The sequence below is a fragment of the Rattus norvegicus genome, chromosome X (assembly GCF_021556685.1).
Source record: "Rattus norvegicus strain SHRSP/BbbUtx chromosome X, alternate assembly SHRSP_T2T, whole genome shotgun sequence".
Classification (NCBI taxonomy): domain Eukaryota; kingdom Metazoa; phylum Chordata; class Mammalia; order Rodentia; family Muridae; genus Rattus; species Rattus norvegicus.
The window spans coordinates 156,043,227-156,060,971 of record NC_141554.1 but is presented as its reverse complement, the minus strand read 5'-3'; the positions used below and the strand labels follow the sequence as shown (position 1 = coordinate 156,060,971).

The window sequence follows — 17,745 nt, the reverse complement described above, 5'->3', positions numbered from 1 at the left end:
TTTTTCTTTTTTTGGGGCTGGGGATCGAACCCAGGACCTTGCGCTTCCTAGGCAAGCGCTCTACCACTGAGCCAAATCCCCAACATCCGGCTTAAAAATTTCTAAAGCTTGTGAAAGTTTGTGGTAAAACATCTATTTCTATAAGCCAATGTAACTAAAATGATATATATGACGGGCACTAAAGACTTTGTTAACCCCCTACGCCCCTGCTTTTAAAGATAGGGTCTCACTATGTAGCCTGCATTTAACTCAAGAGATCCAACAGCCTCTGCCTCACAGGTGTGATCCACCAAACCTGGCATTATAAAACTTCTTGACTGTATATTAATAAACTACTATATATGGTAACAATATTCAGCTAAAGGGAGTCTATTCTCAGATGCCGAGTTTAAAACTAAGATGACAATATATTTGTGAATTTGCATAATTATACACACTTAGATATTAGCCATTATAGTTTGAAATTTAAAAGTTTTATGTATGTCTCTAACATGGTTTACTATTTTTGATTCTAGAATACCTAGAAATCTTTGCATATGGAGTACCCACACATCTGAATGGCACACATTCTACATAAAAATGACCTTAATGCATTATCATTCTCAACATACCCAAATTGCAATACACAAAGAAAAACTACATGGAGCAGATGCACCTTGAATAAAGATGTATAGCAGTGTTTTGCAACATTACTGGTTTAAGCAGTGCTTTTTAAAGATCATGTGAGATACAAATCAAAGTTTCTTCAGATTTTAAACATAACTTGTCTGAAGGGCTCAAAAACTAGTTAGTACGTGTTACCAACTTTTTCCAGGTTAAAGAAAAAAAAAAAACTAAAAGTAGTCACAAGGGGGTTGATGGAAAGGAGGTATGGGATGGGGAACAGTGTGGGGCTTTGGGGGTGGAGAAGACAGGGAGGTCAATAAAGTCTAACTGTCCAAAAAGAATTAAAGAATAAAAATTTTTAAAAATTAAAAAAAGTAGTCACAAATCTAATAGTTTTAAAAATTAAACAATAAAAGAAAAAATCCAAATCAGAACTGGTTGGCTCTTACCATGCCAGAAGCATGATTTGTGAATCTGAAATCTTCAATTTATTGATGTTTTAGAGAAAGAATCAAATCATTCCTAATATGTGTTCTATATAGTTATTCTGCAAACTTAATGTGCTCAGGGAATGTACAACTACCCTTTACAATACAGTAGTTCTAGTAAGCAAATCAAAAGCTGAATTCAATTATACTGAATTTGACTTACTTCGCTTTAAATTTTTACTTCTACCAATTTAATGAACAGGGTTCCCAGTGTTTCCATAATGGTCTTTACTTCTCATCTTTGTCATCAATCTCACCAGAAAAGGACTCAGCATGCTTCCACTTTATTTTCTCCTGTTCACAGTCAATATTCTAAGTGATGTAAAATTTAAACTTCTTTCAGTATAGCCAGTACCCTTCCTTTAATATAGACCAGTTGAAACTTAAAAAAAAACCAAAAAACAAAAATAAACTTAAACACAATAGCAATTCTTCAACACACACTTTAAAAGAGTACTACATGTCCCCTCAGGGAATCAAAGGATAATTCAAAGTCTATTCATTTTCGTTCATCTTCAAATTAAGAAGTTGTTGAAAAACAAAGCCAAGAAAAAAGCAAGGGGATTAATAGTGGAAACAGTGCACTTTTTAAAAAATATTCCAGTCAGTTTGCAAGCAAAATTACTGGGGCCAATAAATCCTTCAAGAGTAGGATGCACTACTTGCCCTCAATGGCAAGCCAACTTCATTAAAAGCAACTAACAGTGGACTCAAATCTAAGCTGGTATTAGAGATGAACAAAAATACTACTTAACTATTATCCCTTGCTCATCTGTGTCTCAGTGCCCCAACTCTAGCAATTAAAACTGTCATTCTAGAAACTAGAAACCTTCTAATGCAAAATAACCAAAACTAGAAACCTTCTAATGCAAAATAACCAAAACTAACTGGAACATTTTTTTATTACAGCAAATTGAAAAAACTGCACTGATAGAATTAGCAACAAAAATGCTGCATTCTTTCTGTCTCCCATGCTACAACAAAAGGGTATTTTTAGTATAAATTAGTATTTTACAAATTTCCCTCATTCATGAAATTTATCTTCCACTAAATGTCTCCATAGACTTGATAAAAGCATAATTTATCTTCTACTAAATGTCTCCATAGACTTGATAAAAGCATAATTTACAAAAGTCACTTTCCTGAGCTTAGCCTAGTACGTCCCATTTGAAATGCTCAAGTTCTTCTACAATAAACTTAAAACGGTTGGACAATGGCAAAAGCTATTTTCCATGCTTCCTTCCACGTGCAGCTTCTGTTACTAAAATATTCTACTGAGGTGGGGCCTTACAGAGCTTGTAAACATTAAAAAAAGAGACTTTATAATATTGCTAGATCTACATCTATGCAGTATCAGGAATCATACCACATTACATGTATTTTAAGGTTCCTTTAAAAAAATATACGTTATCTGATATTCAATGGTATAAAAAAAACCCCTCAGTAGTTCCATGAATGCTTATTTAAAACCTCAAGAACATAGCCCACTGCAACACCGCAAAAGTCAAAGCGAATATACTCAAGTTTATGCACTTCAGAGCACAAAACAAACATTCCAAACCGTCCTGGTAAAAATTCAGTAGCAATCAGACAGTCCCCGTTAATTTCCTGAAGTTCTGTGGCACAAATTCGGGTCCTTGAGAACTTAAACACAAAGGAAAATTTAAAATAAGCAGACTTGGTAATATTTTTAGAAGTCGCGACATGTTTATCCCTGAATTTCCCCCAGTTACAGAGGGTAGGAGGCCATGGATATCAGCTTTGGCTAGCGTTTTAAATGGCTCTCTCAGATGTCATGGTCTTTCAGAAACTTTTAGGTCTAAAACCCTCCTTCGAAATTCACAAAGAGGCCACTAAAGAGCAGTTGCCATTGTGATTCCGGACTGCCAAGGGCTTCTTAGAACTCGCTCCACTCCGCTCGCCCAGAACAGGGGAGCTCTCCAAAGTCTGGACTGTGGGCCGACAACCCGGAGCCCAAGACTCCGAACCGCCGTCCGGCAGGGCAGGAGGCGGCGGGGCTGAGGCGCCCCCGGTTCCCTCACGGCTCCCCGCGTGTCAGGCCCCGAACCCACTAGGAGAGGATTATTTGGGAAAGCAGGACTAAGCCGCTGCCGCCACTTCACGCGGCACCGGCCCTATGGCCAGATCTACTGTCCTCGCATTCCCGCTTCCCTGACTGAACTCGGCCGCTCAACCACCCTCAGCTCCCGCGCTCCTTTCGCGTTCCGCCGGGCGCCGGGGCCTCAGGCGGGAGTCAGAGCGCTGAGGCGGGCTCTAGGCCCTGAGTCCGCCGCTCCCTCACGACCTACCGCCCGCCGCTCCCGCCGCGCCCGAGGGGCCCGCCCGCCGCCCGGGACACAAGGGAGGGAGGGAGGCCGAGGACCCGGCCTGTCCGGTAGCCCGTTACCTTGTAGAAAGCGCCATTGGAGCCCCGCACTTCCACCACCAGCTCCTCCATCTTCTCGTCCTTCCTCGCGCCGGGAGCCCGCCTCCGAGAGGTGGGCTGCAGGCGCTCGAGGCCCAGCCGTCGCCGCCGCCGCCGCGTTACCGCACGCCCCCCGGCAGCGGCGCCGCCGTCACTGACACCGCCCGCGCTCGCCGTCCGTTGGCTTCACTGCCCGCCCTCTCAGGCGCGGCCCCTCACCGGAAGTGAAACCGAAACGCTCCCCAGCGCAAGACTGACTGAGGCCGAGGGCTCTGCCGCGCCTCCTGTAAACAGTCAAACGACACCACGTGACCCTGGCGGCCCCTCCCCCATGGGCTCCGCCCCCTTCGCTCCGCCCTCTCTCTTGGGCAGCTGAGCACGCGCATGCGCCGTCGTGGGTACCTGCCTTGGGGTAACTGGGCAGATACTTTGGCGCGCGCGCTGGGTGAACGGCGGGAAAGCGCAAAGGGTAGTAACAGGTCGTGCTGCCTATGGCCAGCCGTGGGGACTAGAGGCCTTTTTTGTACAGGAGGAAGCGAGGACGTGGGAAAAGGCCTCCAGTTTTTGAAAATGGGGCCCAACCAGAAGTGGAGGGGCTTTGGGTACATTTTTCACTGCGCTGGCGTGGGACCTGATTGAACTGGAAGTCGCGGCGGGAGGGGAAGTTAAAGTGATAACTTCGATTGGAGAACACTTTGATGTAGGAACAGTTATAACTACACTGACCCTGACTTCTGGGACTTTTATGGCCAGAGTGCAAAATAAATCGCTATACTACCTAGCGATTTGGGGAAGCATTGTGGGAACTTTTGAGTACTTTTTAAGGGCCAATGGAGTGTGCCAGACCTTCAGGAAATGTTAGCCCTTTCTCAGACAATGCTGTCCCGCACACTTTCCTTTCATACTTTTACTTGGATTTCGTAATAAAGAGAGCTCACTGAAAGAGGGAGAGACAATGAATGTGTTAAACAGTTGTTAATTTCCTTACAGTTGGCTTTTGCCTCTTCTATGTGCACCCTATACCAGAGAGAGGGCATCAGGAAAGCAGTCATGGAACCTGTCTATGCACATCATTGTGTCCACTCCATGCAGCTCTTTTCCTGTGCCTTCCACAGCAGAACCAAGTCTAGCCTTTCACACCTCCTCCCCCTTGGCCTCTCTACTGGGCTCCTATCCAGCCTGACCCATGCTCCCTTAATCCAGAAGGCTTGCATCCAACTGAGAAGTTCATTAAATGCCTACCATGTGCCAAGCACCATACTAAGTACTAGTGAATCCTTGGTGAGGTAGCAATAAAAAGACTGTCATTGTTGACATTGGAACCTACAGGAGTAGATGGGCAAAATTCAACCTCTCAAGACTATACATATGGGACTGGAGAAGTGGCTGGCTGTAGTGGGTAAAGCATTTGCTATGCGAGCATGAAATTCTGAATTTTTGAATTCTTAGAATTCATATAAAGCTTGGCTTAAGTGCCTAAATAATCACTCCCCCAAAGTTGATTCTCCAGAAGTTCACAGTTCAGTGTGACTTATCCAGCTTCGAACAACAAAAAGACTGTCTCTGGGTAGAAGGCAAGGACTGCATTGGAAGAAGTTGTCCTTCGACCTCCACACATATCCTGTGGCATTTGTGTGCGGATACTCTCACACATGGATTCATATACACCCATACACACATGAAGAAACATATAAATCTGTAATTGCTACTGTGAAGTCTATAAAGTGTAAATATATCTTTCACAGTTGGATATGAATCTGTCTGTGGCATGGGATAAGTGAGGACAGAAGCAAGATGAGTCCAGGTGGAATGGCACAAAGAAGACTTATTTGGAAGTGTGCACTTGGAAGACAAAGGGTGAGGTGCCCCAGGCAGGTGGCATAGGATAAAGAGTACTTTAGGCTTCCAGTTCCCAGACTGCCCCAGCCAGGACAATCTCAGTGCACTTGGAACTCCAGCTTTAAGACAGTGGATCAAGGGCCATATTCCTTGAGGCTATAGTAAACAGAAATGACCCATTGAACTAGGGTCTTTGGAGTAGCCACAACATATTAAGAATCCAGTAGGGCCCACTACAAATCTCACCATAGACTAGGGGGCATAACATTAGCTTTAACTTTGAAAGCTCAGGGCTTTCAAACATTTCAGTACTTCACAAAGTCACTATCCTTAGACATAGTTTCATGATTTTCATGATGTTCATGATTTTCTTTCCCTTTAAAGTTATTAGGTAGTTTTTCCTATTGTGTAGTTATTTCACTTCAGGTACACATGTTTGAGTGAGCATTTCTTTCAATTCTCAGCATGCTCACCATTAGTTCTTACATGGCCCCTCTTTGCTCATATTATTGTATTTGTTATTGGTCTCATTCTTCTAGAAACCAGTTGTAATGTTTGACATATCATTAATAGTTTAAGATAGTGTTTTTAAGGACAGATTTTCTTGTATGGCAGGGTGGCCAGAACTCACAATTAGTACAGCCTATCTTTGAGTTCCCTATTCTTCTAGAGTGCTGTTATAAAAGACATGTCCCATCAAGTGAGCCACAAGATAAATAGTATATGTGCATGGCTTTTGCATGTGCAGAGATGCTACTGGACTACACATCTGCTTCTCATTACTACCATTAATTTTTTTACTTTTAAAGTTTATTTTGAGACAATGTCTTAGTATTCAGCCTCGACGGGCCTTGAACACATGGTGATCTGTTTCCGTCTGTCACCTAGCTACTGGGAATAAAGGCATGTGCCACCATTCCCGGGATCATGAAAACTCTTGCAATTGTCTTCATGTACCATGGCAAGAATTTTGTGTGAGGAAATAGTCTCTCTCCTCGCTATAGCTGTTTGAGGGAAGAAAGAGTAAAATCCCCTGGTCTTGAAGTCCTGTAGCAATCATTTTAAAGTATTTCTGCCCACCATATTGCTGGAAGAATCTCTAATGTGGTCAAAGGCTACATTGAAATTGCACTGAGCCAAACTTGTCACCAAGAGTCTATTGGTCACCATGATGCTGACCACAGAGGGCAGGGAGGGCTTTGTGGTGAAGGTCAGAGGCCTACCCTGGTTCTGATCAGCTGAGGAAGTGATGCTCTGCTTCTCTGATTGTAAAATCCAAAATGGCACATCTTTCGTCTACAACAGAGAAGGCAGATGAGTGATGAAGCATTTGTTGAGTTTGAATCTGAAGATGAAGTGAAATTGGCTTTAAAGAAAGAGAGAGGCCTTCTGCTTTCTGCCTGCACCCGCCCAGACCTGAACTGGTCCCACAGCTCTGTGTACCCAAATCCCATGGGGGAGAGACCTGGACTCTCAGAAGTGCGGACAATGCTGCTCACATTCCTGGCCCAGGAGGAACTGGCCTGAAGCCCTCTAGACACAGGAATCAAGGAGCAGACAGGGGCAGGATCCTTCCGTTTATGGCTGTGACCAGAGCTGAAAACCAGTCACCAGGAGCGATGACACACTTCAGAGCAGAGGTAACACAAACTCTTCTGCTCCTAGCAATCCGCCTGAAGGCTTCCGGCCACACAAACCCAGGAGCTGACTGGGACAGAACCCTTCCGGTTTCTGCCTGAACCTGGAGCTGAAACTTTCCCACAGCTCTCTGTACCCAGATCCAGCTGTAAGAAAACAGGTCTACACACAGGCTTAGGGGAGGGTCAAGCCACTGTGAGAAACAGCAAGAAAAGCTAACACCAGAGACAACCTGATTGTGAGAGACAAGCACAAGAACCTAAGCAACAGAAAGCAAGACTACTTGGCATCATCAGAGCCCAGTTCTCCCACCAAAGAAAATACTGGATATCCAAACACACCAGAAAAGCAAGATTTGGATTTAAAAATCACATCTCATGCTGATGATAGAAGGACATAAATAAATAAATACAGGACAACACAGGTAAACAAGTAGAAGCCCTCAAAGAGGAATAAAAAAAAAATCCCTTTAAGAATTACAGGAAAATACAACCAAACAGGTGAAGGAATTGAACAAAACCATCCAGGATTTAAAAATGGAAATAGAAACAAAGAAAGCACAAAGGGAGACAACCCTGGAGATAGAAAACCTAGGAAAGAGATCAGGAGTCATAGACAGAAGCATCACCAACATAATACAAGAGATAGAAGAGAGAACCTCAGGGGCAGAAGATACCATAGAAAACATTGACACAAGCATCAAAGAAAATGTAAAATGCAAAAAGCTCCTTGCCCAAAGTATCCAGGAAATCCAGGACACAATAAGAAGATCAAACCTAAGGATAATTGGTATAGAACAGTGTGAAGACTCCCAACTTAAAGGATCAGTAAATATCTTCAACAAAATTATAGAAGAAAACTTCCCTAACCTAAAGAAAGAGATGCCCATAGTCATACAAGATGCCCACAGAACTCCAAATAGATGGGGCCAGAAAAAAAAAAAACTCCTCCCATCACATAATAGTCAAAACACCAAAACAAAGAAAGAATATTAAAAGCAGTAAAGGGAAAAGGTCAGGTAACATATAAAGGCAGACCTATCAGAATTACACCAGACTTATCAACAGAGACTATGAAAGCCAGAAGATCTTGGGCAGATGTAATACAGACACCAAGAGAACACAAATGCCAGCCCAGTCTACTATATCCAGCAAAACTGTCAATTAACATAGTCAGAGAAAGCAAGATATTCCATGACAAAACCAAATTTCCACAAATCCAGCCCTACACAGGATAATAGATGGAAAACTCCAATACAAGGAAGGAAATTATATCACAGAAAAGGCAAGAAAGTAATCTCTTTTCAATGAAACCAAAAGAAGAGAGCTAAAACCATCCAGTGGAAAAAAGATAGCATTTTAAATTAATGGTGCTAGTTCAACTGGAAGTCAGCATGTAGAAGAATGTAAATTGACCCATTCTTTTTTCATTTTTTTGTTTGTTCGTTTTTTTATTTATTTTTTCCATTTTTAAAAAATTGGGTATTTCTTATTTACATTTCAAATGTTATTCCCTTTCCGGGTTTCTTGTCCATCAGCCCCCAAACCCCTCACCCTTCCCTTCTATAAAGAAGTTCCCCTCCCCATCCAACCCCCCTTCTGCCCCCCCCGACAATCCCATACACTGGGGGTCCAACGTTGGCAGGACCAAGGGCTTCTCCTTCCATTGGTGACCAGCAAGGTCATCCTTTGCTACATATGCAGTTGGAGCCCTGGGTCAGTCCATATATAGTCTTTGGGAAGTAAATTGACCCATTCTTATTGCCCCATACAAAGCTCAAGTCCAAGTGGATCAAGGACTTCCACATCAAACCAGATACACTCAAACTAATAGAAGAAAAAGTGGGGAAGAATCTCAAACACATGGGCACTGGGGAACATTTCCTGAGTTTCGGCTAAGGAATATCAAATGGCTGAGAAACACCTAAAGAAATGTTCAACATCCCCAGTCATCAGGGAAATGCAAATCAAAACAACCCTGAGTTCCACCTCACACCAGTCAGAATGGCTAAGATAAAAATCTCAGGTGATGGGGTTGGGGATTTAGCTCAGTGGTAGAGCGCTTGCCTAGCAAGCACAAGGCCCTGGGTTCGGTCCTCAGCTCCAGAAAAAAAAAAAAAAGAAAGAAAAAAAAAAACTCAGGTGACAGCAAATGCTGGTGAGGATATGGACAGAGAGGAATGCTCCTCCATTGCTGGTGGGATTGCAAACTGGTACAACCACTCTGGAAATCAGTCTGGAGGTTCCTCAGAAAATTGGACATAGTACTACCTGAGGAACCCAGCTATACCACTCCTGGGCATATACCCAAAAGATGCTCCAACATATAACAAAGACACATCCTCCACTATGTTCATAGCAGCCTTATTTATAATAGCCAGAAGCTGGAAAGAACCCAGATGCCCTTCAACAGAGGAATGGATACAGAAATTGTGGCACATCTACACAATGGAATATTACTCAGCTATCAAAAACAATGACTTTATGAAATTCATAGGCAAATGGATGGAACTGGAAAATATCATCCTGTGTGAGGTAACCCAATCACAGAAAAACACACATGGTATGCACTCATTGATAAGTGGCTATTAGCCCAAATGCTTGAATTACCCAAGATACAATTCTCAGATCACATGAAGCTCAAGAAGAAGAACAATCAATGTGTTGATATTTAGTCCTTCTTAAAAGGTGGGATGAAAATATTCATAGGAGGAGATATGGAGACAAAGTTTGGAGCAGAGACTGGAGTAGTGGCCATTCAGAGCCTGGCCCACCTGTGGATCCAGCCCTTATATATACAGCCACCAAACCTAGAAAATATTGATGAAGCCAAGGAGTGCATGCTGACAGAAGCCTGATATTGCTGTCTCCTGAGAGGCTCTGCCAGAGAATGACAAATATAGAGGTGAATGCTAGCAGCAAACCCTTGGACTGAGAATGACATCCTTATTGGAGGAATTAGAGAAAGGATTGAAGGAACTGAAGGGGCTTGCAACCCCATAAGAATGACAATACCAACTGAGCAGAGCTCCCAGGGACTAAACCACTACCCAAAGACCATACATGGACAGACCCATGGCTCCAGCTGCATATGTAACAGAGGATGGCCTTGTTGGGCACCAGTGGGAGGAAAAGCCCTTGGTCCTGCCAAGGCTGGATCCCCCAGTATAGGGGAATGTCAGGGGGTGGGAAGGAGGGAAGAGGGGGGTGGAAAGGGAGTGGGAACACCTTCATAGAAGGGAGTGGGGGAAGGGATAAGTAGCTTATGGATAGGAAACCAGGAAAGGGAATAACATTTGAAATGTAAATTTTAAAAAAATCCAATAAAAAAGAAAGACAGAGAAACCATGGTACACAGATATGTTGAAGTATTCAAATCCAGCAGTGTTGAAATGGTTTGGGTGTTAAAGCATACATTTCCAAATGGTCCTGTTACTGCCAATGATGGTTTGGTACAGCTCAGAGTACTCCCATTTGACTGTAGGAAGGAAGAAATTGTTCAGTTCTTTTTTAGGGTTGGCAGTTGTGCCAAGTGGGATGACACTGCCAGTGGACTTTAAGGGATGGAGCGCAGGGGGAACTTTTGTGCAGTTTGCTTCACAGGAGATAGCTGAAAGGGTCTTAAAGAAACAAGGAAAGAATAGGGCATATGTACATTGAAATCTTCAAGAGTAGCAGAGTTGAAGTCCGAACCCACTATGATCCCCCTCGAAAGCTCATGACTATGCAGCACCCAGGTCCTTAACATGCCAGGGGCTGGGAAAGGGTATAATAGCATTGGCAGAAGAGCCAGGTTTGAAAGAATGAGGCGGGGTGCCTATGGTGAAGGGTATGGAGGCCATGATGACTATGGATGTTATAATGACAGGGATGGTTTGGGGTCTGATAGATTTGGAAGAGACCTAAACCACTGTTTCTCAGGAATGTCTGATCATAGATACGGAGATGGAGGGTTCAGTTTCCAGAGCACCACAGGGCATTGTGTACACATGAGAGGGTTATCTTACAGAGCCAATGAGAATGATATTTACAATTTTTTCTCACCTCTTCATCCCATGAGAGCATACATTGAAATAGGACCCAATAGGAGAGTTCCGGGTGAGGCAGATGTTGAGCTTGCTACTCGTGAAGATGATGTGGCAGCTATGGCAAAAGATGAAGCAAAAATGCAGCACAGATATGTGGAGCTCTTCCTGAATTCTACGACAGGAATGAGTGGAGGAGCTTATGATCATAGCTATGTAGAGCTCTTTTTGAATTCTACGGCGGGGGCAAGCGGTGGTGCTTATGGTAGATAGTGCACATAATGGGAGGGATGGGTTTATCCAACCTGTATAGTTATGGAGGTCTGGCCAGCCAGCAGTTGAGTGCTGGCTATGGAGGTGGTTATGGTGGTAAGAAAAGTATGGAGAAGATATGACCACATTCTTCAGGAAAACTCAAGTGACTATCAGTCAAACCTTGTGTAGGAAGCGGGGAGCATCAAAGAGCATCTACAGGAATAAAAAGTACATTAGAGGAACTGAATACAGTAGCATGGATGTCCAGCATATCCAGTATGATTGGTAAATGGGAAATACAGTTGCTTCTGATCACTATTGGTCTGCTTCTTTCTTTCTTCTCTCTCCTCTTTTTTAAGAGAACAAAATTTAAGTTTAACAGTTTAGCATTACAAGCTTGTGATTCATGCTTACTGTAAAGTGAAAATTAAGATTGTTTTCAAACTTTAATCTCAGCAATTTTCAACACTGAAAATATTCATCGAGGATGTAATAACAAGTCCAGTATTGACCATAATTGTCAAATCCACTTTCAGCTTTCCTGAAGTTAGTTATTTTATATGAGTGTACTTAGACAGTAAAAGCATATTTAGGTTTAAAGCACTTTCACTTATGTTAAATGTTGCTCTCATACCATAACACATCGAAAGCTTCAAATGCATGTTGAAAAACATGCTTTTCTGTAAAAAAAATATAGGACCTGTGTCTATTGTTCAAAGTGACAACATTTGGCATGTTTGTTAATTCTAGCTTTTTGGTTTAATACCCTGTAAAGCACGTGAGTGTACACTTTTTTTTTTAAGGATCTGAGACAATTTTGAGATGTGATACCAATACATTAGAAGTTTGGTCACGTTATTTGTATGGAATTTTGGGGCTTTGATTTAAATGTCACCTTGTATTGTGAATTCCATTTAGATGTATTGTACTAAGTGAAACTTGTTAAATCTTCCTTTTAAAAATTGAAAAAAAATTGTGTGAGTGTGCTCTTACAGAGTTGTTTATATACTTCCTCTTTCTTTCCTTTTTTTGTTTTGCACTGGTTATAGAACAGGCTCTGAATGTTTAATATTTTACTGTCATTTATAATACAGGAGAATTATTTATTTACAGTTAGTTTTTTCATTGGACTGCTAGTAGTATCTAGGCAGGACAATGTCTTCTTCACCCTTGTACTTTAGGTAAATTGAAAGTGTGTGGTGTTTGTCCTCACTACGGGGATATGTTGTGGCATTATCTTTCGTCTTTTGGATTTCTCTGCGATGCTCATACGCTCCGTCCCACACTGGGGGTCTCTCAGTCCTAATCACATACCGAATTCTTTCAGAGTCCAGTAGCTACTTCTCATCACTCCTGCATTATCCAGGTTTTCATTCTCTCACCTGTTTTCCAATAGCTACCCTTGTCTTCTTTTAATTAAGTCTCAACACAAAATAACGTCCCTCCTTGTGTACCACACGGATCATATTGCCACCCAAAACACTCCAATGGGATTTCTGGCAAGATTTCTTGGGGAAAAACTCAAGTCATTATTTCTTCAAGTCTTACTGCTTTATACATGCTGGCATCTTTTATCTCTTCTGCTTCACATTCTAAATTTCACAATCATGATACTTCCTTTGATGTCATGAAAACATCAAGCAAGTTGTTAGTCTTTCCCACTAGAACATAAACTTAACTTTAAAAAATGTCCAGGAAACCAAGAAAGGGGATAACATTTGAAATGTAAATAAAAAATCCAATAAATAAAAAAGAAATAAAATATCCAATAAAAAGAAATGTAAATAAATTATTAATACTAAATAAATAAATAAAATTATGCTACAAAAATTATTTATCTTTTGCTTATTGCTTATGTGCTTGTGTCACCAATGTCGGGAACACTGTAGATAGTTTCTAAATATTTATTGAATGAGTGAGTAAGTGAATGAATGAATATATATGGAGGACTCAGCAGAAATGATATCTCCTCCATGCCTTTACTTCAGCATGTCTGGCCCTACTTTGGCCCCTACCTTCCATTAAATAACTGTCTGTTGTCTCTGTATTGATTTCTTCTATATTTCATGGTTTTGTAACTTGAGCCTTCTATGCTTTTTTATTCCTCAATCCTAGCTGAAATGCCCTATAAGATACTGCTTTTTTTTTTTTCCGGAGCTGGGGACCGAACCCAGGGCCTTGAGCTTGCTAGGCAAGTGCTCTACCACTGAGCTAAATCCCCAACCCCAAGATACTGCTAAAGTTAAACTTTTTTATTTTATTTTTTGGACAGGTACAAAAGAGGACTTTATTAGTGAGGTGAGGTGGGGCAGGAAGAGAAGGACAAATCACAATCGCCACTACGGAATCACACAACTACGAGTTCCACCTGGAGTAGGACAGCAAATAATTTATTTAGATTCATATCTTCCCCTTTATCTTTCTTGTCTTTTGTGTCGCCCTCCTTGGGGTCCGATTTGGCATTGTTCTGCATGGCCTTGGCAAATGCTTCCACATCACCTTTGTTAGAGGCCTCTACAGCCAACAGTAGGAAGACCAAACTGGCCCACGAGAGGGTCAAGCTGTCGTGAGGCCAAGGCTGCACTGAATATACCCAGGGTCTGCTGGAACTGGTGCAAGTTTAATATGTTCTGGATCTCCTCTGCAGAGACTCCGCAGAGGGCAGGTAGGGCAGCAGGCGCTCCTGAACATTGCATTGGCAAGGATGGGTGCCATGATCTCTGGTGTCAGCACACTTAACAGATCCAGTGGCTGGCAGCCTCCTGGTCCCGCCCACACGTTCATAGTGGCCAGAATGCTCTGGAGGTCGCTCAGCTGGATGAGCTGGGTCAGGCTGGCTGCTGTGCTGTTTCCATTACCTGAGCTGGGTACTGCACCCAGGCTGGTTGTTGAGGCAGCTACTGGGGCAGAAGGGGCTGGGGTGGCTCTTAGCAGAAGAGGTGGTAGAGGATGGGGTGATTGTCAACTGGCTCCAGGAGTTGGATGAAGAGCTGCTGGACAGAGGTCCACTGCTCCCCAGCAAGCTGGCCAGGTCTGGCCCAGTAAGGGCCCTAAGCCCACCTAGTCCTCCAAGGCCAGCTGTCGGATGAGCTGCATAAGCTTACTGTGACTCATGTTCCCCAACGGGCTCTACAGGCTGTCCTCACCACCCAGTGTTGAAAGCTCATGGCCACTACTCCCACTTGCTCCCAGTGCCCAAGGGGAGGGAGGGGAGTTGTTCAGACACTTGACTTTCCTGCAATTCTCATCTTAGTCAGTCTTGAGCTCCTGCATCCAGAAGAAGAGTCTTAAACGTGAGCACATAGACCCTTCTACTGGGGCACTGAGGCACCTGCTTGAACTATTAGGAAAGATAATCAAGTCATCCTCCTTGATCCCAGAGGTCCTGTCTTTCCAACAGAAGTGAATAAGGGAGTTGTCTGTCTGCTGGATGTACATGAGCCCTTTCCGGTTATCTGGGATGACCATAGTTCCGTTTAATGACATTTTGCCTGCCAGGAACTCCACCAAATACTTGGTAGAAGACCTCTGAGAGCAGGGCACCAGGCTTGGGAACAGAGCGCCCGCCTGAAGTCCTCTTCCTGGCCATGCTCACACTCGACCCAGGGGCACTGTAATGTCAGATTTCTTTCATGTCATTTTCTCTGAAAATGTCACCTCGATTTGACCTCTCCTTTAAAACAGTTATTTGAAAAAATATAATGCGATGTGTTTTAGATGCTTGCCTCCTAAACCCAGCCCAGCATGGAGGTAGAAGCAGGAGGATCAGAAGTTCAAGGGCGTTCTCAGCTGTAGAATGAGCTTCTGCCTAGCAGGTGCAGACCCCATCTAAAAACATACCAAGGTAATGCTTGCTGCAGAAAAACATTAACCGGCAGTGTTTTTGCATTTAAATGATAACAACTATAGTTAGAATGGATGGTATCCAAACCTTCTGAGAGACTCCTGTGATATTTTCACAACTGATATCTAGTCACATTCAGAAGACTCAAGGAAGAAAAAGATCGACATAAGTTTGTTATTCACGAGAAATGAATGAGATGAGAGGCATGTCATGAAAGAACATATCTGGAATAGGTACTTCAGGCAAGTGTGGTTTAGAGTTAGAGGACACCTTAGGACGATGAGACTGATTCAAAACTTGATGTAGCATTTGCCATTCAGATTGTGCTCTGGGTCCCTAACCATGGCCTCCTGATGAAATTCAACATCTAAGAGGAGCAGCTAGAGAAGCTATGCAAGGCATAACTTGCACTTGGCCTAAGTTCTTCTCCAAGCAGTGGAGCTGACACCAACTGTTTTTGTATCAACTAGCGAGAGTATGCATCTTGAATTGCTTCATGGCAGTGGCTTGGCTTGTGCACCCGTATAGGAATTCCTGAACACAGATGACAGCATTGATATAATTTGAAGACAGAGATATTAGTAGGCATTGTTTATCTGGAAGTAGTAATAGAGTTTTAGAGATAAGAGATATCAGAATAGGGACAGGAAAAATAGAAAGTACCATCAGAGGAGAACTCATTAAGCATTACTAGGGGACTCTTCCGAAATAGTTTTAAGAAACAGAAGAGACTACAATATTCTCTGGATTATATGGGATGAAACAGGTCACAGAAATGCAATTGTAGTATTGCTATTATGACTCCTATTTTTTACATCTAGGCTGATATGACTGAGAATAAATATACACAAGGATGCATGCCACTAAGTCTTGCAGCAGAATTGATTGCTATTTGATGGGTTCCTTTAGTACTGAAACCTGACTTATGAATGCTGACTAAAGTACAATATACTGTCAAATAGAAGGAAATGAAAGTCAGTTTGGCTTGAAAGATTTATATTTGATAATGCTTTCACCTGGTAAATGGTAATTTTGTCACATAAATAAGAAAATAATAATATGCACTTTGGTTAGACTATTATTATTCATTGAAACTGACCAATTAATTATTCAAAAGAAATTAATTCTTCAAAATTGAGGCTGGGAACTGGTTTTAATCTGATCACTGAACTTCTGAGAAAGCTATATAAATACTAAACATGGAATAAATCTTGTAACTTTTAAAATCAGGATCTTTACAGCAATACATTTGAAGATGCTTCTAATAAAATGGGGGAAAATTGGGCAGAATTTTAAATTTTGAAGTCAATTTATGGTTTGATGTTTGTGCATTACAAAGCTGTGCAAGTGAAAAGAGATACTTGGATACACAGTCTCAACTCCAATCTCTCTATGTCTCTTAGGAAAACAGATGTTGTAACTGCCAATTGTTGGGAACATATCAAGCCTTGGATTCTTCAAGAGTAAATAAGTTGATAGAGAATTTTCTCCTTCATGAGCTGCAGAAATATGTGGACATTAGCATCCGAGATCATTGGACCAAGGAAGAGAATGCTGTACCAATTTTCCTGGGGTGGGGACAACCTTGATTGTCAAAACAAGAGGGAGGTATGCTGCTTAAGTTTTCTTACCTTGACTCAAACTGGGAAATCACCAGGGAAGAAGGACCGTCAATCGAGGTATTGTCTTTGTCAGGTTTCCTGTAAGCAAGTGCTGCATGGTTTTGCTGATTGATGTGGGAGTGCCCAGCCCTCTGTGGCTGCTATCACCCTGGCCAGGTAGTGCTAGCTTGTATATGAAAACTGAGGAAGCAATGGGGGCATTCCCCCACAACTTCTGTTGTAGTTCCTACCTCTGGGTTCTTGCCTTGAATTTCTGTCCTAACTTCCTTCAATAGTGAGCTGACCTGAAAGTATGAGTCAGATAAACCAGTCCTTCCCCCAAGTAGCTTTTGGTTGGAATATTTTGTCACAGCAATAGAAAACAAATTAGGAGGGAAGCTATGTCTACTTTCTACTTACTTTCTATACTGTTGTTTCACAGGGAGTCTTCTTGATCAGCCTCGACTTGCCTCAACCTGAAGTTACATTGCATTATACTTTTCTAAAATCCAGAAGTGAAGTCCCCCAAAGTGAAGTTACTGCAGTACAAGCAATCACCTCATAGACTCTGCAGTCAGAAAGAAAATTCAACAGGCACATCCAGGTAAGTAGACTTGCTAGGAAGCATAGGATGTTTGGAACAGAAATGAGTATAAAACATTTGAGAAAGTGTGAGAGCAACAAAATTGATAATTTAATACCCAAAATAAAGAACAGAACTGTCACTGTTGACATTAAAAGATTATAACCCAAACTCTAAATCAAAATGTAAAACACAGAGAGATGGTCACCATAAATAATCAGGATATTTGGATGAAAGATATAGGAAATTCAATAGGAAAATTGGTAAAATTTCCAGGGGAAGAAGAATATAGAGAGCAAATTGTATAAACGTATAGAAGAGGTGGGAAGGGCAGTTCCAGAGTCAGCATCTAACCATCCTCTGTCTTCTCTGATCTGTAGAGAAAGTTTAGGAGGACTCTCTCAGCCCGATGGCAAAGCAAGGCCGAAAATGATGCATTTGT

General features: G+C 42.3%; 1 protein-coding gene and 2 pseudogenes across 23 annotated transcripts in view; 1 reads left to right on the top strand and 2 right to left on the bottom strand.

Moving 5' to 3' along the window:
• Window positions 1–3,778, bottom strand: part of Fmr1 (fragile X messenger ribonucleoprotein 1) — a 37,802-nt gene extending 34,024 nt beyond the window's left edge. For 9 of the 23 annotated variants that reach the window (NM_001431612.1, NM_001431611.1, NM_001431613.1 and 6 more), the window contains exon 1: window positions 3,502–3,778. In NM_001431612.1, coding sequence (NP_001418541.1) covers window positions 3,502–3,552 — 51 coding nt within the window. In that variant the 5' untranslated portion in view covers window positions 3,553–3,778. Of the gene's footprint in view, window positions 1–1,257; window positions 2,739–3,501 lie in introns of all 23 variants that reach the window. The other 14 variants (XM_087599128.1, XM_087599133.1, XM_087599129.1 and 11 more) reach the window with 10 other exon arrangements.
• A 2,748-nt stretch (window positions 3,779–6,526) lies between these two features.
• Window positions 6,527–11,464, top strand: Hnrnph1-ps3 (heterogeneous nuclear ribonucleoprotein H1, pseudogene 3; annotated as a pseudogene).
• A 2,158-nt stretch (window positions 11,465–13,622) lies between these two features.
• On the bottom strand, window positions 13,623–17,455 carry Adrm1-ps2 (ADRM1 26S proteasome ubiquitin receptor, pseudogene 2; annotated as a pseudogene).
• Between the last annotated feature and the right edge of the window lie 290 nt (window positions 17,456–17,745).